General features: G+C 42.2%; 1 protein-coding gene across 2 annotated transcripts in view; it reads left to right on the top strand.

Moving 5' to 3' along the window:
• Window positions 1-769: 769 nt before the first annotated feature.
• TMEM241 (transmembrane protein 241) overlaps window positions 770-18,587 on the top strand; it is a 118,152-nt gene continuing 100,334 nt past the window's right edge. For both annotated transcript variants that reach the window (XM_030336630.2, XM_032595380.1), the window contains exons 1-3: window positions 770-900; window positions 6,020-6,066; window positions 9,048-9,125. In XM_030336630.2, coding sequence (XP_030192490.1) covers window positions 829-900; window positions 6,020-6,066; window positions 9,048-9,125 — 197 coding nt within the window. In that variant the 5' untranslated portion in view covers window positions 770-828. The remainder of the gene's footprint in view (window positions 901-6,019; window positions 6,067-9,047; window positions 9,126-18,587) is intronic.

An 18,587-nucleotide genomic window follows, 5' to 3' on the forward strand; every position in this document is an offset into this window, starting at 1 on the left:
TGGAATGACTTCTCTTAAAAAAAGAGAAAAAACAAACAAACAAAAAAAAAACAACTACATTCATTCCAGCTCCTCAGGCTTCCTTCTTTTAAAATAACACTTATGGGGCGCCTGGGTGGCGCAGTCGGTTAAGCGTCCGACTTCAGCCAGGTCACGATCTCGCGGTCCGTGAGTTCGAGCCCCGCGTCAGGCTCCGGGCTGATGGCTCGGAGCCTGGAGCCTGTTTCCGATTCTGTGTCTCCCTCTCACTCTGCCCCTCCCCCGTTCATGCTCTGTCTCTCTCTGTCCCAAAAATAAATAAACATTGAAAAAATAAATAAATAAAATAACACTTATCATTAACTTTTTGGTGTCGTTTGCAAAAGTAATACAGACCCGGTGTAGAAAACAGGGCAAATTCATTAAAGCATATAAACATGTTCGTCCCATCGTTTAGATGACAGCTATGAACATTTTTCTTTAAACGGTAATGCAATGTCGTGAACTGTTTTGTAAACTGCTTTTTTCCCCTCGTCTGCCATTTTCGACTTTTTTTACAGGGACTAGTGTCCGCCCTTTCCCCGCAGGCGGTGGGGTCGGTCTCAGCCCCGGCCCGGCGATCTTTCTCCCACTACCTCCCTAGACAGCAGAGAGCGACCTCGCCCACAGGGCAGCTGCCGGGCCCGCGGCGGCCGGGTCCCTTTAAGAGGCAGGCGCCAGGGGCGGTCCCCGCGCGGATTGGCCGGGTTTGGAGCCACGTGGCTGTCCTGGCAGCTGTGGCTGTGGCCTTGCTCCGGGGGCTGCCGCGGAGCTGCCGCGGGGTTCCCGGATAGGGGCGCGGGTTGCCCGATGTGCGTGAGGAGGTGCCTGGTGGGCCTTATCTTTTGTACCTGCTACCTGGCGTCTTACCTCACGAACAAGGTGAGGGGGGCGGGCAGGGGGTGGCGATGATTGCACGTGGGAGATTGGAGCCCCCATATCGTACGTGGAACAGATGCAGCCTCCAGCTTTTTACCTGATTTTTCCTGATGGTAGTGGAGAGGAAGCCGACTCTGTGTGGAATGCTCATTTAGAAATAGGATTTGCTGGACTGCACTGGCCCTGTTTCCGGTCCTGTAAAGCATCCTTTACATTTCCTGGGACAACGAATTTTTTAAAATTAAATTTATTTATTTATTTTAATGTTTATTTATTTTTGAGAAAGAAAGAGAGCGTAAGTAGGGGACACCAAATTTTTTGACTGGTGAATTCCCAGGAACTTAATTTTGGGTTGTGCATACTACTTTTCAGGGAAAAAAAGCAATTGGCTCTTGTTTCGCGGCAGGAAGAGTAGAAGAAATCTGACATATCCTGCCTTTTTTTCTGAAACACGCCCCTGCCCTAGAAACCCACATGGTTCCAGAAGCTTTTATTTTTATTTTTAATTTTAATTTTTTTTTTATTTTTAAAGTTTTATTTATTTAATAATCTCTACACCCAACATGGGACTCAACTCATTACCCTGAGCTCAAGTCAAAGTTTTTCCAACTGAGCCAGACAGCCACCCCCCCTCCCCCCAACCAAGCTTTTAAACAGAAGAGATCAATCCATTTCCATATCCATCTTTCCCTCACACCACTGATAGCCAATCTTTTTTTTTCTTTTTTTCATGTTTATTATTGAGAGAGAGAGAGAGACAGCAAGAACAGAGGAGGGGCAGAGAGAGAGGGAGACAGAATCTGAAGCAGGCTCTAGGCTCTGAGACAGACAGAGCCCAATGTGGAGCTGGAACTATGAACCCTGAGATCATGACCTGAGCCAAAGTCAGAGGTTTAACTGAGCCACCCAGGTGCCCTTGGCAGTCCTTTTTTTTTTTAACGTTTATTTTTGAGACAGAGAGAGACAGAGCATGAACAGGGGAGGAGCAGAGAGAGAGGGAGACACAGAATCTGAAACAGGCTCCAGGCTCGGAGCTGTCAGCACAGAGCCCGACGCGGGGCTCAAACACACGGACCGTGAGATCATGACCTGAGCCGAAGTCGGACGCTTAACCTACCAAGCCACCCAGGTGCCCTGGCAGTCCTTTTTAAAATATGTCTCCATCCCAGACGTTTCCACTATATTCAAGAGTTTTTTGTGAAATTATTTTTGAAAATAAAATATTTATAAATTTAATTTTCTTTAAAGTAATGTCATGAAACTCTTTTTTATGCAGAAAAGCAGTGGTGCCATGTTTTTGTTTTGTTAGGAGGGAGAAGCTGGCCTTGGATTAGGACCACACAGGGAAATGTTACACTTTTGAGGGCTAGGGTGGGGCATCCCCTCTTGTCATAGAGGTTGGCTGGACACCAAGACAAAGTGGGGGATACCAGGCCCAGGACCACCTTCCCCCATTGTAGGGTCTCCCTTGCCCATGCCCCTCAAAACCCAAACCCCTCTTGCTCTCGGGAAAAGGACTTTTAACCAATAGCATTTCCTTATACCTTCTCTCTTAACATGAGGACTGCCTTCAGAATACTCAGATGATGCACCAGAACCCTGTCAGAATCCTTCCTCCCGTCCAGTTGATTTTTAGTTTCCGTGATGGGCCTTTGAAGATCCATTAATACTGCCTTCCTGGGAGACAGTGATGGGTTTGTATCCTGGCTCCACTTAGCTTGGTCTTTGGGACTTAAATTTCTCTAAAGCTAATTTTTTTTAACTTTAAGATAGTATTAACAAGTCCTTTTCAAAAAGTCGTTCTGAGGATTAATCAAAATGATGTTACTGAGTTGACTGGCCAAGTGCCCAATATCATGGTAAATAAGGTAAGTGGTAATTACTCTAGAAGGAAGGAAAGACAATCTTTTGCATATGGGGTGACCCAGTAATTAGCTTTTAACAGATTTGTTTCTTCCTCACAGGAAGCTAAACTAAAAGATTTATTTTAGCACCTTTTCTAGAATATGTGAATTTGTGAAATCCTGGCCTTTTCATTCAACTATTTTAATTTGTCTAGTTAACCTGATGAACATATTGATAATATTTCACTTAAAAACAAAATGACCTTTCTTTTATTTCTATATAATCATCAGACGGAGAAGAGTGACAAGTCTTTCATGAAAACCCATGAGCCAGGCGGGCATTGGTTAAAAAACAGAGTATCTAAGCAAAACAATCCAGCAGGCAGATAACACTTAGTTCACAGAAATTTATACCCCCTCTGGATGCACATTGGCATCTGTGGCATTATTGTTATATTTATTGGGGTCCCTCACCATTTTATAGTCAATGTTATAAAGATGGATTACCTTCCATGTGCATCATGCTTCAAGGTGCTAGAGAAAAAGAAGCCAAACTGTCTTGTCTCTAGGAATATCTAATCCGAGTAATAAAAATTGTAGATTTCCAAGGACCCTCAGAACTTAAACAACAAATCCTTTTCCATTTTCCGTGATGGTTTGGAGTGCTTTGGTTTAGGGCTCTTGGGAGTGTTGGAGCAGATCAAAAGCAGAAGAGTAACAGCAGAAGGCAGAGGGAAGGGGAGGGGAGGAGACTGTACAAAGGGGAAAGAAATGGAGTCAAGAGTAGCAGCAGGCAGATGTGAGGCCCAGGTAGGGGTGGGAGAGGTAGTCGTTCATAATGGGACTATGGTAGGGACTTTGTAGCTCTTAGATGATGCCATTGTTTCAAATAGGACAGTCGTGCTTCTTTCTGGCAGCCATAACAGGTTGGCTTGGACCAAATAGGGGCCAAGTGAGAAGGGAACTGTGCAGTGAGCCCCCCAGCATATAATCTCTGCCAAATGATTTTTCTTTTGAATTAGTGAACATTATTTTGTGTTTAGAGATAGGATCCACTCTTCCAGTTTTTAGAAGACTCTATGCTATTTTTTTAATGTTTATTTATTTTTGAGAGAGAGAGAGGGGGGCGGAGAGAGGGAGAGAGAGAGGGAGAAAGCAACCAGGGGAGGGGCAGAGAGAGAGAGGGAGGCAGAAGATCCAAAGGAGGCTCTGCGCTGACAGCAGAGAGCCCGATGCGGGCTTGAACCCACGAACCATGAGATCATGACCTGAGACAAAGTCAGATGCTTAACCAACTGAGCCACCCAGGCGCCCCATGCTAGTTTTTTAATTTTCCTATTTCTCAGGGTACTTTTCTCCTCTATTTCCCTCTGTATTTGCAAAAAAGAAAATTCATTGAAAAAACTCTTGTCTATTTTAGGCCCAGCCCTTCTAGTGTTAAAAGAACGGTTGATTTTCGTTTGAACAGCAAGTGTTTTGGCTCTCCTGACCTCGTGTCTGAGGTGTTCCTCCAGCCTGTGGGAGGTCCTGGCAGTAACCAGGCTTAGGGCCCAGGCAGCCACCAGCCCTTCTTCCCCTAACAGCTATTAAGCTTTCAGCCTGGGGACAATGTCCACATCTGTTTTCCTTTCAAAGACTCCCAAATTGCTCCTTCTTTCTCCATGAGAAGTGCTCACTGCTGTTTCACTGAATAGCCTTTTGCTCTGAGCAACACTTTTCAGTGGCCTGAGGAACTGCTAAAGAATGAATATTAGGACTTAGATTGCATTTGTCAGAGATTTTGCTTTTCACTGTTCTCACTCTTCTTTAGCAAGGTCAGGTAAGAGCTTCAGCATTTTGTCTCCCCCCAGGATGTAGGACAAAGCCCAGCATACACTAAACTAAATAAATATTTGCTGTCTTCAAGAAGGTTGTTAGGGTGATAGAGCACACGGCCCAGATGCTCACTTGCTCATCCTTTCTCTGTTTTAGAATGAAAATATCAGGGAAAAGTGGGAAGGAGCCTGTTGACCTATGTGAATAAACAGACTTCGGAGAAGAAGAAGGTCCATTTTTTTTTAAGTTTTTTTTTTTAATGTCTTATTATTTATTTTTGAGAGAGAGAGAGAGAGAGAGAGAGAGAGACAGAGTGTGAGCGGGGGAGGGGCACAGAGAGAGGGAGACACAGAATCCAAAGCATCACCAGGCTCTGAACCATCAGCACAGAGCCCGACGCGGGGCACCCAACAAGGGGCTTGAACTCACAAGCTGTGAGATCGTGACTGGAGCCAAAGTCCCAGACACCCAACTGACTGACCCACCCAGGGGCCCTGAAGGTCCATTTCAGGTAAATACAGAGCACAGGCAGTTAGCTGTAATTGTGACATTTAGGAGCTCACACTAGGAGGCCTATGTATAGGTTAATCCATGGGAAAAAATAGGTATGTAAATTTGCCTAACACCAGTCCACTCTATTTTTACATCATGTGAAGAATCAGTAGAGTCCTTGCCTAAAGCCTTTAATGGTTTTTAAACTTTACAAAAAGTCTTAGTGCTCAATGGTAGGAAAAATAGGAAAAGATATCCAGAAAGACAAAACACAGTCCCGTTTCATAAAGTGTTATAAAAGACATAATAGAAAAACAAGTTGTTGACCTTAGCCAAGTTGGTTTAAAAAAAAAAAAAATCCTTAAAATGCTAAAGCACAGGGAAAGGTATGATGCCTAAGCAGTATTAGTTTAAAAACAAAAAACAAAAAAATTTCCTGTAGAATGCAAAAGCCAAATGCCCCCAAATGGAAGGAAAACAAAAGAAACACTAGGATGCAGTTCTTGCTTGAAGAGAATCAACGAAGGGGGTTGGATTTTGAGGTAAATTGGACAGTAGATAAAGCAGATACCCTGTGAAAAGAGAGTGCGTCCAGGGGTTTGTCCGGTTTTCTTGAATTACTGCAGTTCCAACATGACTTCCCCTGAGGCCTGGGAAGATACTGAGTTGTTGGACATCCACAGCACCAGACCCAGCTGCTGTGCGGCCCAATTTGCTGATGATACCAGTTCTATTTCCCCACCAAGAGGTGATTAGGCTTCTGGCGACCCTGGGGAAAAAAGACCCGCTCTTTTTAGTATGACTTGGAAGGTCTTTTTTTTTTTTCCCATGTATGATTTTGGGGGGAAGGGTAAAAGCCTTTTTGAAACTTGAGTATACTTATATTTCTTCAATAGGGATTTCTTTGATTATACAGTCTAGCAATTCTCTATAATTTGAAAATGTCCATTAATCTGCTCTTTGTTTTTCAGTATGTCCTGTCTGTCTTGAAATTTACCTACCCTACATTATTCCAAGGGTGAGTATCTTTTATGCTCTTTGTACACATATGTGGGACATGTCCAACCAGCATCATTAAATGTTCCTTAAAATATTTTTAATGACTACATAGATTTTTTTTTTTTTATCAAATAGACATACTGTAATTTATTTAGCCCTTCTATTAGTGGGTATTAAATTGTATCCCATTTTGGGGGTATAAAAATAGTGTTGTCAGACATATTTTTGTATCCAAGTTTGTCGAATTTCTAGCTATTTCTTTGGAATAGATTCCTATATAAGAAATTTGGGTTAAAGAATATGAACTTCTGGGTTTTTTTTTTAATGTTTGTTTATATTTGGGACAGAGACAGACCATGAACAGGGGAGGGTCAGAGAGAGAGAGAGAGACACAGAATCTGAAGCAGGCTCCAGGCTCTGAGCTGTCAGCACAGAGCCCGACACGGGGCTCGAACGCACGGACTGTGAGATCATGGGGCTCGAACTCACGGACCGTGAGATCATGACCTGAGCCAAAATTGGACGCTTAACTGACTGAGCCACTGTGGCGCCCTCCCCTGACCCTGCCCCGGGCCACTGTCTCTCAAATGACTATTGACGTTTTGAGCTTGGTAATCCTTTGTTATGGGGGCTGGTCCAGCACACTGTAGGATGTTTGGCAGAGTCCCTGGCTACAACTCACCAGATGCCAGTTAGCAACCCTCCCCTCCCCCACCCCCTGTTGTGACAACCAAAAATGTCTCTAGATGTTGCCAAATGTCCCCTAGGGGGAAGAATCATACGGGTTGAATGCCACTGCTCTAGGTCACACTGTTGGAGGGCATGACCCATATCTGTCTGTTCTGCTTGGCTGGGTTAGTGAAGGTTTCACAAAGGAGGCATAAAAACTGGATCTAATAGGACGAGCAGGTGTTCACCAACACACAAAGAGGTAGGAGAACATGATGTGTCAAGAGGGCAGCACGTGGAGACTCCTAGAAGTAGAAAGTGACCTGACACATTCCCGAGGCTGTCAGCTGTTCAGTATGGCTGGAATGTAGCTGCCCGTGGCAGATGCACCGGAGTTGAGCCTGGAGAGTGGTGGGTGCCTGTCCAGGAAGGCTTGTGTGTCACTCGCAAGTGACTTTATCCCCGTAGGCCAGCAGTTCTCAACTGTTGTGTAGCAACACATGGGTGTGTTGTAATCACTTCCGTGGTGAGGTGTCTCAAGTCATAACTAAAAATAAGGTTTTGAAATCTATGAATTATTCACCTAAAGTAAAGCAATTAGAGTGAAACAGGGTGAAGTTATTGCCTGTAGTACCCTCCCACTCATTTTGAAGTCTGCTGTGCTTTGTACAGTGGGAAGGGCAGGGGTGCTTAATTAATTAACCAATTAGTTAGCTAATTTAAATTTTTTTAAAAGTTTGTTTTCAGAGAGAGAGAGAGAGAGAGCAAAAGTTGGGGAGGGGCAGAGAGAGAGGGGAGGGAGAGAATCCCAAGCAGCCTCCACACAGTCAGCGCAGAGCCTGATGCAGGGCTTGAACCCACAAACTGTGAGAGTTGGATGTTTAACCAACTGAGCCACCCAGGTGCCCCAGGGGTGCTTATTTTATAACCTGTGCTCCCCTTGTACTTTGCATGCAGAGGAAGAATGTCTCACTTGATCCCAAGTGTCTTATGGCAGAAAAGAGACTGGGAACTGCATCTGGCCACCTGGGAAGAATCAATCAACTGGTTTTGTTTTGTTTTGTATTTTGTGTTTTGGGTTTTTTAGTGTGTTTTTTGAGAGAAAGGGGGGGCACAAGTGAGCGAGTAGCAGAGAGAATCCCAGAAGGGGCAGAGAGAGAGAGAGAGAGAGAGAGAGAGAGAGAGAAAAAGACGGTGCTCGTCCAAAGCGCGATTCGTGTTTTTACCCCAATGGGCTGGTGCCCCCAATGGGCAGGGCTTGTGTTCACCCAAAGCAGGGCTCCAGCTCACCTGACGTGGGACTCAAACTCGTGAACCATGAGATTGTGACCTGAGCTGAAGTCAGATGCTTAATGACTGAGCCACCCAGACACCCTTGTTTTGTTTTGTTTTTAAAGAAATGATGCCTTTTTATTTTAAATGTTTATTTATTTTTGAGAGAGAAAGTGGGGGAGGGGCAGAGAGAAGGGGACAGAGGATCTGAAGTGGGCTCTGCGCTGACAGCAGAGAGCCCCATGCAGGGATCGAACTCACAAACTGTGAGATCATGACCTGAGCCAAAGTCAGGCTCTTAAATGGCTGAGCCATCCAGGCACCCCAAATCAAACATTTTTAAAACAAGCAAGTGGCAAAATGAAGTTTGCCTTCTAGAACAAGCCCTTTGGCTGCAGGTAGAGAATGAAAGTTGTGAGGCCATCCTGGTGATAGGGACACCAGTTTGGGGACTGATACTGGAGTTGAGGAGTGCCACGATGGGAGCCTGCATTAGGCAGAGGCAGAAGAGGTGGGGAAGAGAAGACTTGGTACTCTAGAACTGTTATGGGGATGCGTTCAATAGGATTTTGCAAGCAGATGAGAGAGGTGACTGAAGAGAGAAGAGCTAGGATGACATCTAGGCTCTGGTTTGGCTGATTAGGGGCAGAGGACGAAAATCAGAATGAGGAAGGGAAATTCAAGGTAACGTTTTAGGCAAGTTATCATTGGGTGCTTGTGGGGTGTCAGGGTGGTGGTATCCGGGTGGGCGTAGGGATTTGGAAATCATCAGTTCAAGGATGATGGGAGAAGTGGGGACTGTGGGGGAGGTTGTTCAGGAAAAGTCTAGAATAAGAAGAGAAGAATATCAGTGTCAGCACTGAATGGTACAGCTGGATTCGAGAATAATACAGGTTGAGAAGGAGGGGCCTGGGATGCTAGTTAGGAGAGAATGGGAGAAAAGAATTGTAGGAAGGCTTGGATGTGTATATTTGTGTCAGCCAGGAGCTCTGCCAGGTCTGGATGGCATATGAGACTATGGCACTCTCTTAAATTCACATTGGCCTTTGTCTTTTTCAGGTGGCAGACGTTAATTGGTGGACTTTTGCTTCATGTGTCATGGAAACTGGGCTGGGCTGAGATCAACAGCAGTTCAAGGTAGAACATCTTCTTGCTTGATTCATGATTCATACCCTGCATTCTCTTCACATTATTTAATCTTTTCTGGTGTTACACTGGGAAACACAGATGTTTATTTGAGTTGCTTGATCTCTTAGTTCCCTTTGAACCTTGGGATTTTAATGCTTTTATAATCACATAGAACTGAAGGAGTGTGTTTTCCTGCTTAGTGATGTTACTAATATAATATTAAAATTAATCAAGATACATAACTTATAATACTGTATTAATTGGGCTTTGTTTTAGATCACAGGAGCACAACGAATGAGTTTTTATTTATGTTTAATTAAAAAAATGTGTTTTTTTAACATTTATTCATTTTTGAAAGACAGAGATACAGAGCGTGAGTAGGAGAGGGGCAGAGAGAGAGGGAGACACAGAACCCGAAGCAGGCTCTAGGCTTTGAGCTGTCAGCACAGAGCCTGATGTGGGGCTTGAACTCACAAACCATGAGATCATGACCTGAGCCAAAGTCGGATGTTTAACTGACTAAGCCACCCAGGAGCTCAGATGAATGAGTTTTTTGTGTGTTTTTTTTTATAAGTTAAAACTTTTTATTATATTATATTAATTATAAATTAATATATTATATTATATTATATTAAATTATTTATTAAAAATAATCAATTATTTTCATTATAATTTTTTATTATAAATTTTTAATTTATTTTTGGTAGACAGAATACTAGCAGGAGAGGAGAAGAGAGCCCCTATAATTTTTTTTTATGTTTTTTAAATTTATTTTTAAGAGAGAGTGACAGAGTATGAGCAGGTAAGGGGCAGAGAGAGAGAGGGAGATGCAGAATCTAAAACAGACTCCAGGCTCTGAACTGTCAGCACTGAGCCCAACGTGGGGCTCGAACTCACAGACCATGAGATCATAACCTGAGCCAAAGTCAGATGCCCAACTGACTGAGCCACCCAGGCACTCCCCGATGAATGAGTTTTTAAATGAACTTAAAATTTTTGGAAATTTTTAATTTTGAAATTACTTACTACTTTACAGAAGAGTTTGAAATAATGCAAATAATTTCCATACCCTTTACTCCTATTCCTCATTCTTTTATCTTGCTTCTCCTATAATTTTCTCTTGAGATTTATGTATATGTATACATATATATGTGTATATATATATATATATATATATATATATATAATTTTTTCTGAACTATATGAGAATAAATTGCAGATTTGAGAGTAAAATGCCCCTTCTGAATTCATAAGTGTGTATTTTCTAAGAGGAAGGACATTTTCTTACTTCACTATAGTATAGTAATCAAAATGAGGAAATTAATATTGATACAATACTATTATCTCATCTACAGACCAAACTCACATTTTTCTAATTTTCTCAATAATATCCTTATAATGTAACTCCCACCCTGTCCGCCCCCCCCCCCCCCCCCCCCCGCCCAGCCAAATTCTGATCCAGGGTTCAGTTCAGATCACACATTATATTATATATTAGTTGTTATGAATCTCTTAAGGCAACTTGTCAAATACATTTAAAAGAAATCTCAAAAACCATGACATTTTTCAGACAAAATTACAACCTGAATTGGCTAGCCACTCCTGCCTCACCTAGATAAATTCTTATGATTCTTCTAGAACATCATGCCTCATCTGAAATGCACAAAATGAAGAGCAAATGAAGTCAAAGTTTATATGGACAAGGCAGACAGCTCTACTGAATGATCAGGCCAGGTCACTCACTTGTATAATATCCTTACCTTCACAAAATGAAGATACTTTTGAAGATACTTTTATATGTGATATTTAAGCAGAGATCTTACTTTATTTATACTCCATTGTTATGGTGGATTGTTCAGTGAGAACTGGGTCTTCATTTAAACAAATAAGTGCCTTGCACCCCAATGTTTATAGCAGCACTATCAACAATGGCCAAAGTATGGAAAGAGCCCACATGTCCATTGACAGATGAATAAAGAAGATGTGCTTTATATATCCATATCCATACACACACACACACACACACACACACACACATATACACACAATGGAATATTAGCGATCAAAAAGAATGAAATCTTGCCATTTACAACAATGTGGATGGAACAAGAGTGTATTATGCTAAGCGAAATAACTCAGAGAAAGACAAATACCATATGATTTCACTCATATGTGGAATTTAAGATACAAAACAGATGAACATAAGGGAAGGGAAGTGAAAATAAGATAAAAACAGAGAGGGAGACAAACCATAAGGGACTCTTAATTAAATACAGAGAACAAACTGAAGGTTGCTAGCAGGGTGTTGGATGGGGGGATGGGCTAAATGGGCAAGGGGCATTAAGGAGGGCACTTGTTGGGATGAGCACTGGGTGTTATATGTAAGTGATGAATCACTAAATTCTATTCCTGAAATCGTTATTACACTATATGTTAACTAACTTGGATTTAAATTAAAAAAATAAATTAATTTAAAAATAAAAATAAATGTGTGCCCTGAATTCACAAGGCCTGTGATAGTTCTAATATTCAGTTAAATAATGAAGCATGTTGATTCCAAATGGTTTCATTTATTCCTCCACAGAGGCAAGAGATTGGTCTAGAATGCAGGTACTAACGGTCAGATTGTGGACTGGGGTCCACTGGTGCTCATCAACATGGGTCCTCTACTCTGTTTACAATGCCCCTGACTACAATTATCTTATAATTTCTGTTGTGAATTATTTACTTCATAATAGTCGTTTAAACATTACTTTGGCCCTGTTTCCTTAAGAGCTAAGCCATTGGTTCGCACTTAAAAACATTTTCCTGTGAGAAAATATACATAATATAAATTTTACCATTTTTAGACCATTTTTAAGTGTACAGTTCAGTGGCATTAAGTGCATTCACAATGTTGTGCAACCATTACCAGAACTTTTCTATCATCCCAAACAGAACAAACAGTAGCTCCCCATTCTGCCTTCCCTCCATCCAGTCCCTGATAACCACTGTTCTATTTTCCATCTCTATGAATTTACCTATTCTGGATACCTCACTTCAGTGGAATCATACAATATTTGTCCTTTTGTGACTTAACATAATGTCCTCAGAATTGTTACATGTGTCAGAATCTTCTTCTTTGAGAAGCTGAATAATATTCCATTGTATGTATACCACAGTTTGTTTATCCATTCATCTCTTGATGGAATTCTTCATACTTCTGCCTTTTGGGGGAAGGGAAGGAGGAATGACTGGTAGAGCTGAGTAAAGTCAAAGACTCTCAAGGTTCATTCCCTGAAAGGAATGATCCTCCAACAGTAGAAATTTGAGACCCACTAGACACTGTTGTCCTTTGAGCTTGCGTGATGCTAGGTTCTACTCATTGCAGATCTGTGGGCATGTTCCCTTTCCGTCCCCCTGCTAAATTCTCAGGGACCTTTTCACTTCTATCGCCTGTACTTCTTCAGGTGGCTTCACATCCTCACACACGACGTTAGCTCGGTTAAGCGCCTTATCAAAGATCCTAGTGTCTTAGTGAATCTTATGATTAATAACTGCTGCAACAGCACAGCATTTCCATTTTCCACAGATCCTCAGCAAAGGGGAGTTACCAGATGTCTAGCAGCAAGGACCCAGCACCCATGTTCCTTCATGTATGCCTGGGCTGGGTGTGTGTTTGCCATGGTTGCTGTTTCCTACTAGGCTTGGCTTTCTGATTATGTTACTAGAGAACCAAAGCTTGGCTTTGCTGTGTGACTGTGCACTTGTGTGGAGGTGGCAGAGGTTGGACTCTACTAAAAATGGAAACAGCAGCAGGTGGACAGGGTGGAGTCCTCTGGGTCATCGTAGAGTGGGGATTGTACCAGTGGGGCTGGAGGGTGGTTTCCAAATCGGTATTTAATAACATATACCATGAGAGCTCATTTAGACCCCTTATAGCCTGGGGTGCAGCAGAATCCAAGATTACCTCTTAAAACAAGTTCCAGAACCTGGCACCACATTTCCTACTTTGCAGAGAGGCCATTCTGCTGTGTTGGTTAGTCTCTGGCCATGTCATGACTCCACTAAGTGACCCGATAGAATCCATCTCCAAGATTTTTACTCAGCAACCAGCAATCACCAAGTGTTGGATGATGCTTTAGAGGCCTTCTGTCTTGGGAAAGATCACACTGGCTTTCAGTCGCAAGCTTGTCCTTATACCGGCAGCTCTACTGCCATTGCCAACCTGCCGCAGAATGTTCAAGTGATTTTTCTAGCAGATGTGGGAGCCCTGGCTGTAGGCTGTGTTTCCAGAACGTGATCTAGAACACCGTGACAAGACATTTGACAGTGAGACCATGGCACTCTTTACTGGATTCTCGAACCATTGCTTACGGAATCAGGTGTGATTTCATTGGAGACATTACATGCCATCCTCCGGTCCCTTTATGACCAGACTACATGTTTAAATAAAAACATTTCGAAAGTAAATTTTAATGTACTTACTACTTTTTGTTCACTCTACCTAAGACAGCAAATTTTTAACTCAAGTTTTCAAGGATGAGAAGTTCTAAGTTAATAACCCTATACCACAATGCCTTTGTGACCAGAGATTTCTAACAGATGAAGGAGAAAGCTCCACTCTTTAATTTTCCATTGGAGATCTTTGCTGGAGAACTATAAAACATTTCTTTGATAGGGGAGCCTGGGTGCATCAGTTGGTTGAGCATCTGACTCTTGATTTTGGCTCAGCTCATGATCCCAGTGTCATGGGATGGACCCCATGTCAGGCTCCACGCTGCCCCTCTCCCTCACTCTCACTCTCTTTTGCAAATGAAAAAAATTTTTTCTGGGGCATCTGGGTGGCTTAGTCGGTTAAGCATCCAACTCTTGGTTTCAGCTCAGCTCATGATCTCACAGTTTGTGGGTTTGAGCCCTGCATCTGGCTCTGCACTACTGATGTAGAACCTGCTTTGAATTCTCCCTCTCTCTCTCTCTTTCTCTGCCACTCCCCCACTCCCACACTCATTCTCTCTCATAATAAATAAAGAATACTTTCAAAAAATTTTCTTTGATAAAACCTCCAAGTTAACTCAGTCCTGTCCCTAAAGAAATGAACAGTGAGCCAATCAATTAGGATGCTTCTTTTTATGATTAATTATTTGTTTTTAAGCGAGATAGCTTGTCTTCATCAAAGCTACTGGTGGTTGGAATTTCTCAAATATGTTTTTTAACGTATTGTATTTCATTTTGAGTGACCTGTAATTTTACGAACAGTTACCTTTGCTCACAGAGGAGAGTTAACATCAAATCCATGTGTTTTTGATCTTTTTTCCTATTGTGTTTTTTCGCCAGAGGAATGCTTTATGTATATTATGTAGAAATTACTTTGGGGGGAAGATAAAACCAGCTTTCAAAGCATTCTCAGGAAACACGGAGAACCACTGCAGGGACGTAATATGAATAAAATCTGATTGGTTTTGGTGTGGTGATTATGGTTATTCTCCAGAGAAGAGTCCATGAGGCCAGGGATGGTAGAGGACAGGAATTTTTTTTCAGCTTTATTGAGGTCTAGTTGTCAACTAAAATTGTAAGATGTTTAAAGTATACATTGTGGTAATTTGATATATGTACACACTGTGAAAGATTCCCTCCATCCAATTAATGAACACACCCATCACGTCACTTTATTTATTTATTTATTTGGGTGAGAACATTTAAATTCTACTCTTCTAGGAAATGTCAATGATACAACAACACAGTGTTATCAACTGTAGTCACCATTTTATACATTAGATTCTAAGACTTTATTCATCTTATAACTGAAAGTTTGTACCCTTTTCCCAATCTCCTCTATTAACCTGCCCCCAGCCCCTGGCAACCACCTTTCTGTTCTGTTTCTGTGAGTTTGACTTTTTGTTTGTTTTCTTAGTTTTTCTTTTTTTTTTTTTTAAGACTCCACATGTAATTCCAAATACCATGCAGTATTTTTCTTTCTTAGGACAGGATTTTTGGACCTTCGAAGTTTATAGTGGCTGCTGGTCATGCCTATACCAACCTGCAGGGCATAGGAATCTGCTGAACTCACACTTCAGTGTAGACCGCACCTCATGTCACTGTTGCTTTGTATCCATACAGTGTCTTGCAACAACTCAGCTCTGCCTTTGTGGCATGAAAGCCACCATAGACTACATACACAGATGGGTGTGGCTGTGTGCCAATAAAATGGTATTTCAGCAATAGGCAACAGGTGGGATATGGCCCATGGGTTATAGTTTGCTGACTCTTGTTCTAAGTTATGCTCTGTGAGAAACAGTATAATCACAGGGTTTTTGGGTTCAAGTGATATTAGGGCTGAACTTTGTTAAGGGAGTTGACCCTCTGTGAGTCAGAGGAAGAGTAAAGAATGAAGGAGGAAAGGTCTAAGAATATTAGGAAAGAGGGACAGTAGTGAGTAGGATTCTTGAAGGACCATGTTCACCAGGATTGGACCCCTCAAAATGAAATCTAGGTATCTGCTCTAAGTAGGGAGTAGGGAGTTAATATATGTAAAAGTGCTTGTAAACTGTAAAGCAAATATTGACTTTATAATTGTAAGATATTACTGTTTTTGGCAATGCCAATAGGCAGTATGAATCCTAGTATCTTGGTGGCTTGGTACTGTTTTTTAAGTTTATTTATTTATTTTGAGAGAGAGAAAGAGCGCATGTAAGGGGCAGAGAGAGGGGGAGAAAGGGAATCTTAAACAGGGTCCGCATTGTCAGTGCAGAGCCTGACTCGGGCTCGAACCCACCAACTGTGGGATCATGACCTGAGTTGAAATCAAGATGCTCAACTGACTGAACCACCTAGACTTGGTATTTTTATGTTTGGAAACTATTTTTAGCTCCACTAGGTGTCAGCATAACGCAGAGAATTTTCAAGAACTCAGCTCAAAGGGCCCTCATGAACAGATAAACTTCTGAGTGTTTTGAGGGAGCAGATGTTCCTTCCATAATGCATGCTCTATTTGAAAAACAAGTGATTTAATTTAATTAGCCTTCATTTCGATAACAACAGTTTTATAATTCACGGCAACAGACTATTGTTAGCTTCTTGTAAAATGTTTTATCAGGATCCTTAGGGACAGGAGATGTACACAAACAAAAAAACAAACAAGCCCAAGACTCAAACAAGACACAATACTTGTGCTTATAAATCATATAAGAAAAACTATGTATCACCACAATTTTCAAACCAGACCCATGGCAAATAGTACTTTCCCCCAGGAGTTGCTGTGAGATCCATCCCTGCACACATGCACACACACACACACACACACACACACACACACACACACTCACACACTCACTGGCTCAGCAGTTCCCCAGAGGGCCTTGTACCACAGAGACCCAGCATTCTGTGAGGACCACCTCAAGATTTAATTCCATCATGCCTCCTTTGTTGGCACATAGGACAATGGACAAATAAGCCAGCATGGGAGGTGCCATCTTATAAATTATAGGTGGAGAAAAGGTGCATTAGTGGTATGTGCCTGGTTTGTCCCTAATGTGTAGGTATTTGGCTGCCAGAGAATTATACAGTCTTAGAGCTGGCAGTAGAAGGTGTCTTAGCTTGGGCTGCTATAACAGAAATACCAGAGATTGGAAATGCCTGGGTGGCTCAGTCTGTTGGGCATCTGACTCTTGGTTTCAGCTCGGGTGATGATCTCATGGTTTGTGAGATCGAGCCCCATGTCAGGCTCTGCCCTGACAGTGTGGAGCCTGTTTCGGATTCTCTCTCTCCATCTCTCTCTGCCCCTCCCCTGTTCACATATGCTCTCTCTCTCTCAAATAAATGAATAAACTTAAAAAGAAAAATACCAGGGGTGCCTGGGTGGCTTAGTTGGTTAAGCCTTCAACTTTGGGTCAGGTCATGATCTCATGGTTTGTGAGTTTGAGCCCTGTGTCTGGCTCTGTGCTAACAGCTCAGAGCCTGGAGCCTGCTTTGGATTCGGTGCCCCCCCCCCGCCCCGCCTTCTGCCCCTCCCCTGCTTGCTCTCTCTCTCTCTCTCAAAAATAAATAAACATAAAAAAAATTAAAAAAAAAAAAAAGAAAATACCAGGTGGCTTAACCAATAAACATTGATTTCTCACAGTTCTGGAGGCTGGGAAGTCCAAGATCAGGGTACCAGCACGGTAAGGTTCTGGTGAAGACCTCTTCTTGTCTATCTTTTCATCTCCTTCCATGGTGGAGGGGGAGGGAGAGAGGGAGAGAGAGAGAGCACGTGCGCTAATTCCATCATGAGGGCTACACCCTCCTGACCTCATTACCTCCCAAAGGCCCCACCTCCAATTATCACGTGGGGGGGTGTCACAGGATTTCAACACAGGAGTTTGGGGGGAACACTAGCATGTAGCCCATCGCAGAGGACTGAGTTGGCATAACCCCTCTGGAAGGCAATTTTGTAACTAATGCCACACTTTGATGCATGTGTCTTTGAGCTTCTGTTCCACTTCAGGGAGTTTATCCTGATATTGCAAAAACATGAATATGAAAAGGGAATGTACTCAAAGATAACTATTACAGCATTAGGTTAGTAAAAAGAGGATTAACTTCAGTGTCCAGCAATAGCCTATTATTCACTTATTAATAAATTGGTGATGATTTTTTTGACGTGGAAAGATGTTAAGCAGATTATGAAACAATGTGTACAGTAGGATCCCATTTTTGCTGCAGTGTTCATATATGTGCATATAGGCCCTGTTTGGGAGGAGACCTAGCAAGGTATTAACAGTGGTTGTTTTTGGGTAGCAGGATTGCAATTGTAATGTTTTTCTTGATTATCTGTACTTTGAAAATTTTCTAGCATGGAAAAGTACTACTTTTTTTTTTTAAGTTTATTCATTTTGAGAGAGAGACGAAGAATACACTGGAAGGGCACAGAGAGGAGAGAGAGAGAGAGAGAGAGGGAGAGAGAGAGAGAATCCCAAGCAGGCTCTACACTGCCGGCGTGGAGCCTGATGTGGGGCTTGATGTGGGTCTCAAACTCATGAACCCATGAGATCATGATCTGAGCCAAAACCAAGAGCGGGATGCTTAACTGACTGAGCCATCCAGGTGCCCCTAAGTACTACTTTTTAATAAGAAAACAAGATAAATTATTATAGGAAACAAAATGACTGCCTCCATGCCAAGTTTCTGAGTTCATGTCTATTGAAGAAAGCATGTTTGTTAATGCAGTTAGTTTTCTGTTGTCACAGTTGTAGGTTACAACATGATTGTTAGAAATGTTTATTGAATTTGAAATTGTTAGAATTACCCATTAGGGCCATTTCAAAGAGGCAAATGGTGGGAAATGTTTTACTTTCATCCCTGTCCTTGAAAACCTAGTAGCTGTAAGCACCAGCAAATCTGTTCAGAGCAAATCCTCTGAAGGGCTTAAGAAAAGTATAGGAAAAAATGTGAATTAGGGTCATGCCTGGAGTTTTCTGGTGTATTTTGATGCTGTTGTTTTCCCCTTGTATCAAT

The sequence above is a fragment of the Lynx canadensis genome, chromosome D3 (assembly GCF_007474595.2).
Source record: "Lynx canadensis isolate LIC74 chromosome D3, mLynCan4.pri.v2, whole genome shotgun sequence".
Lineage (NCBI taxonomy): Eukaryota > Metazoa > Chordata > Mammalia > Carnivora > Felidae > Lynx > Lynx canadensis.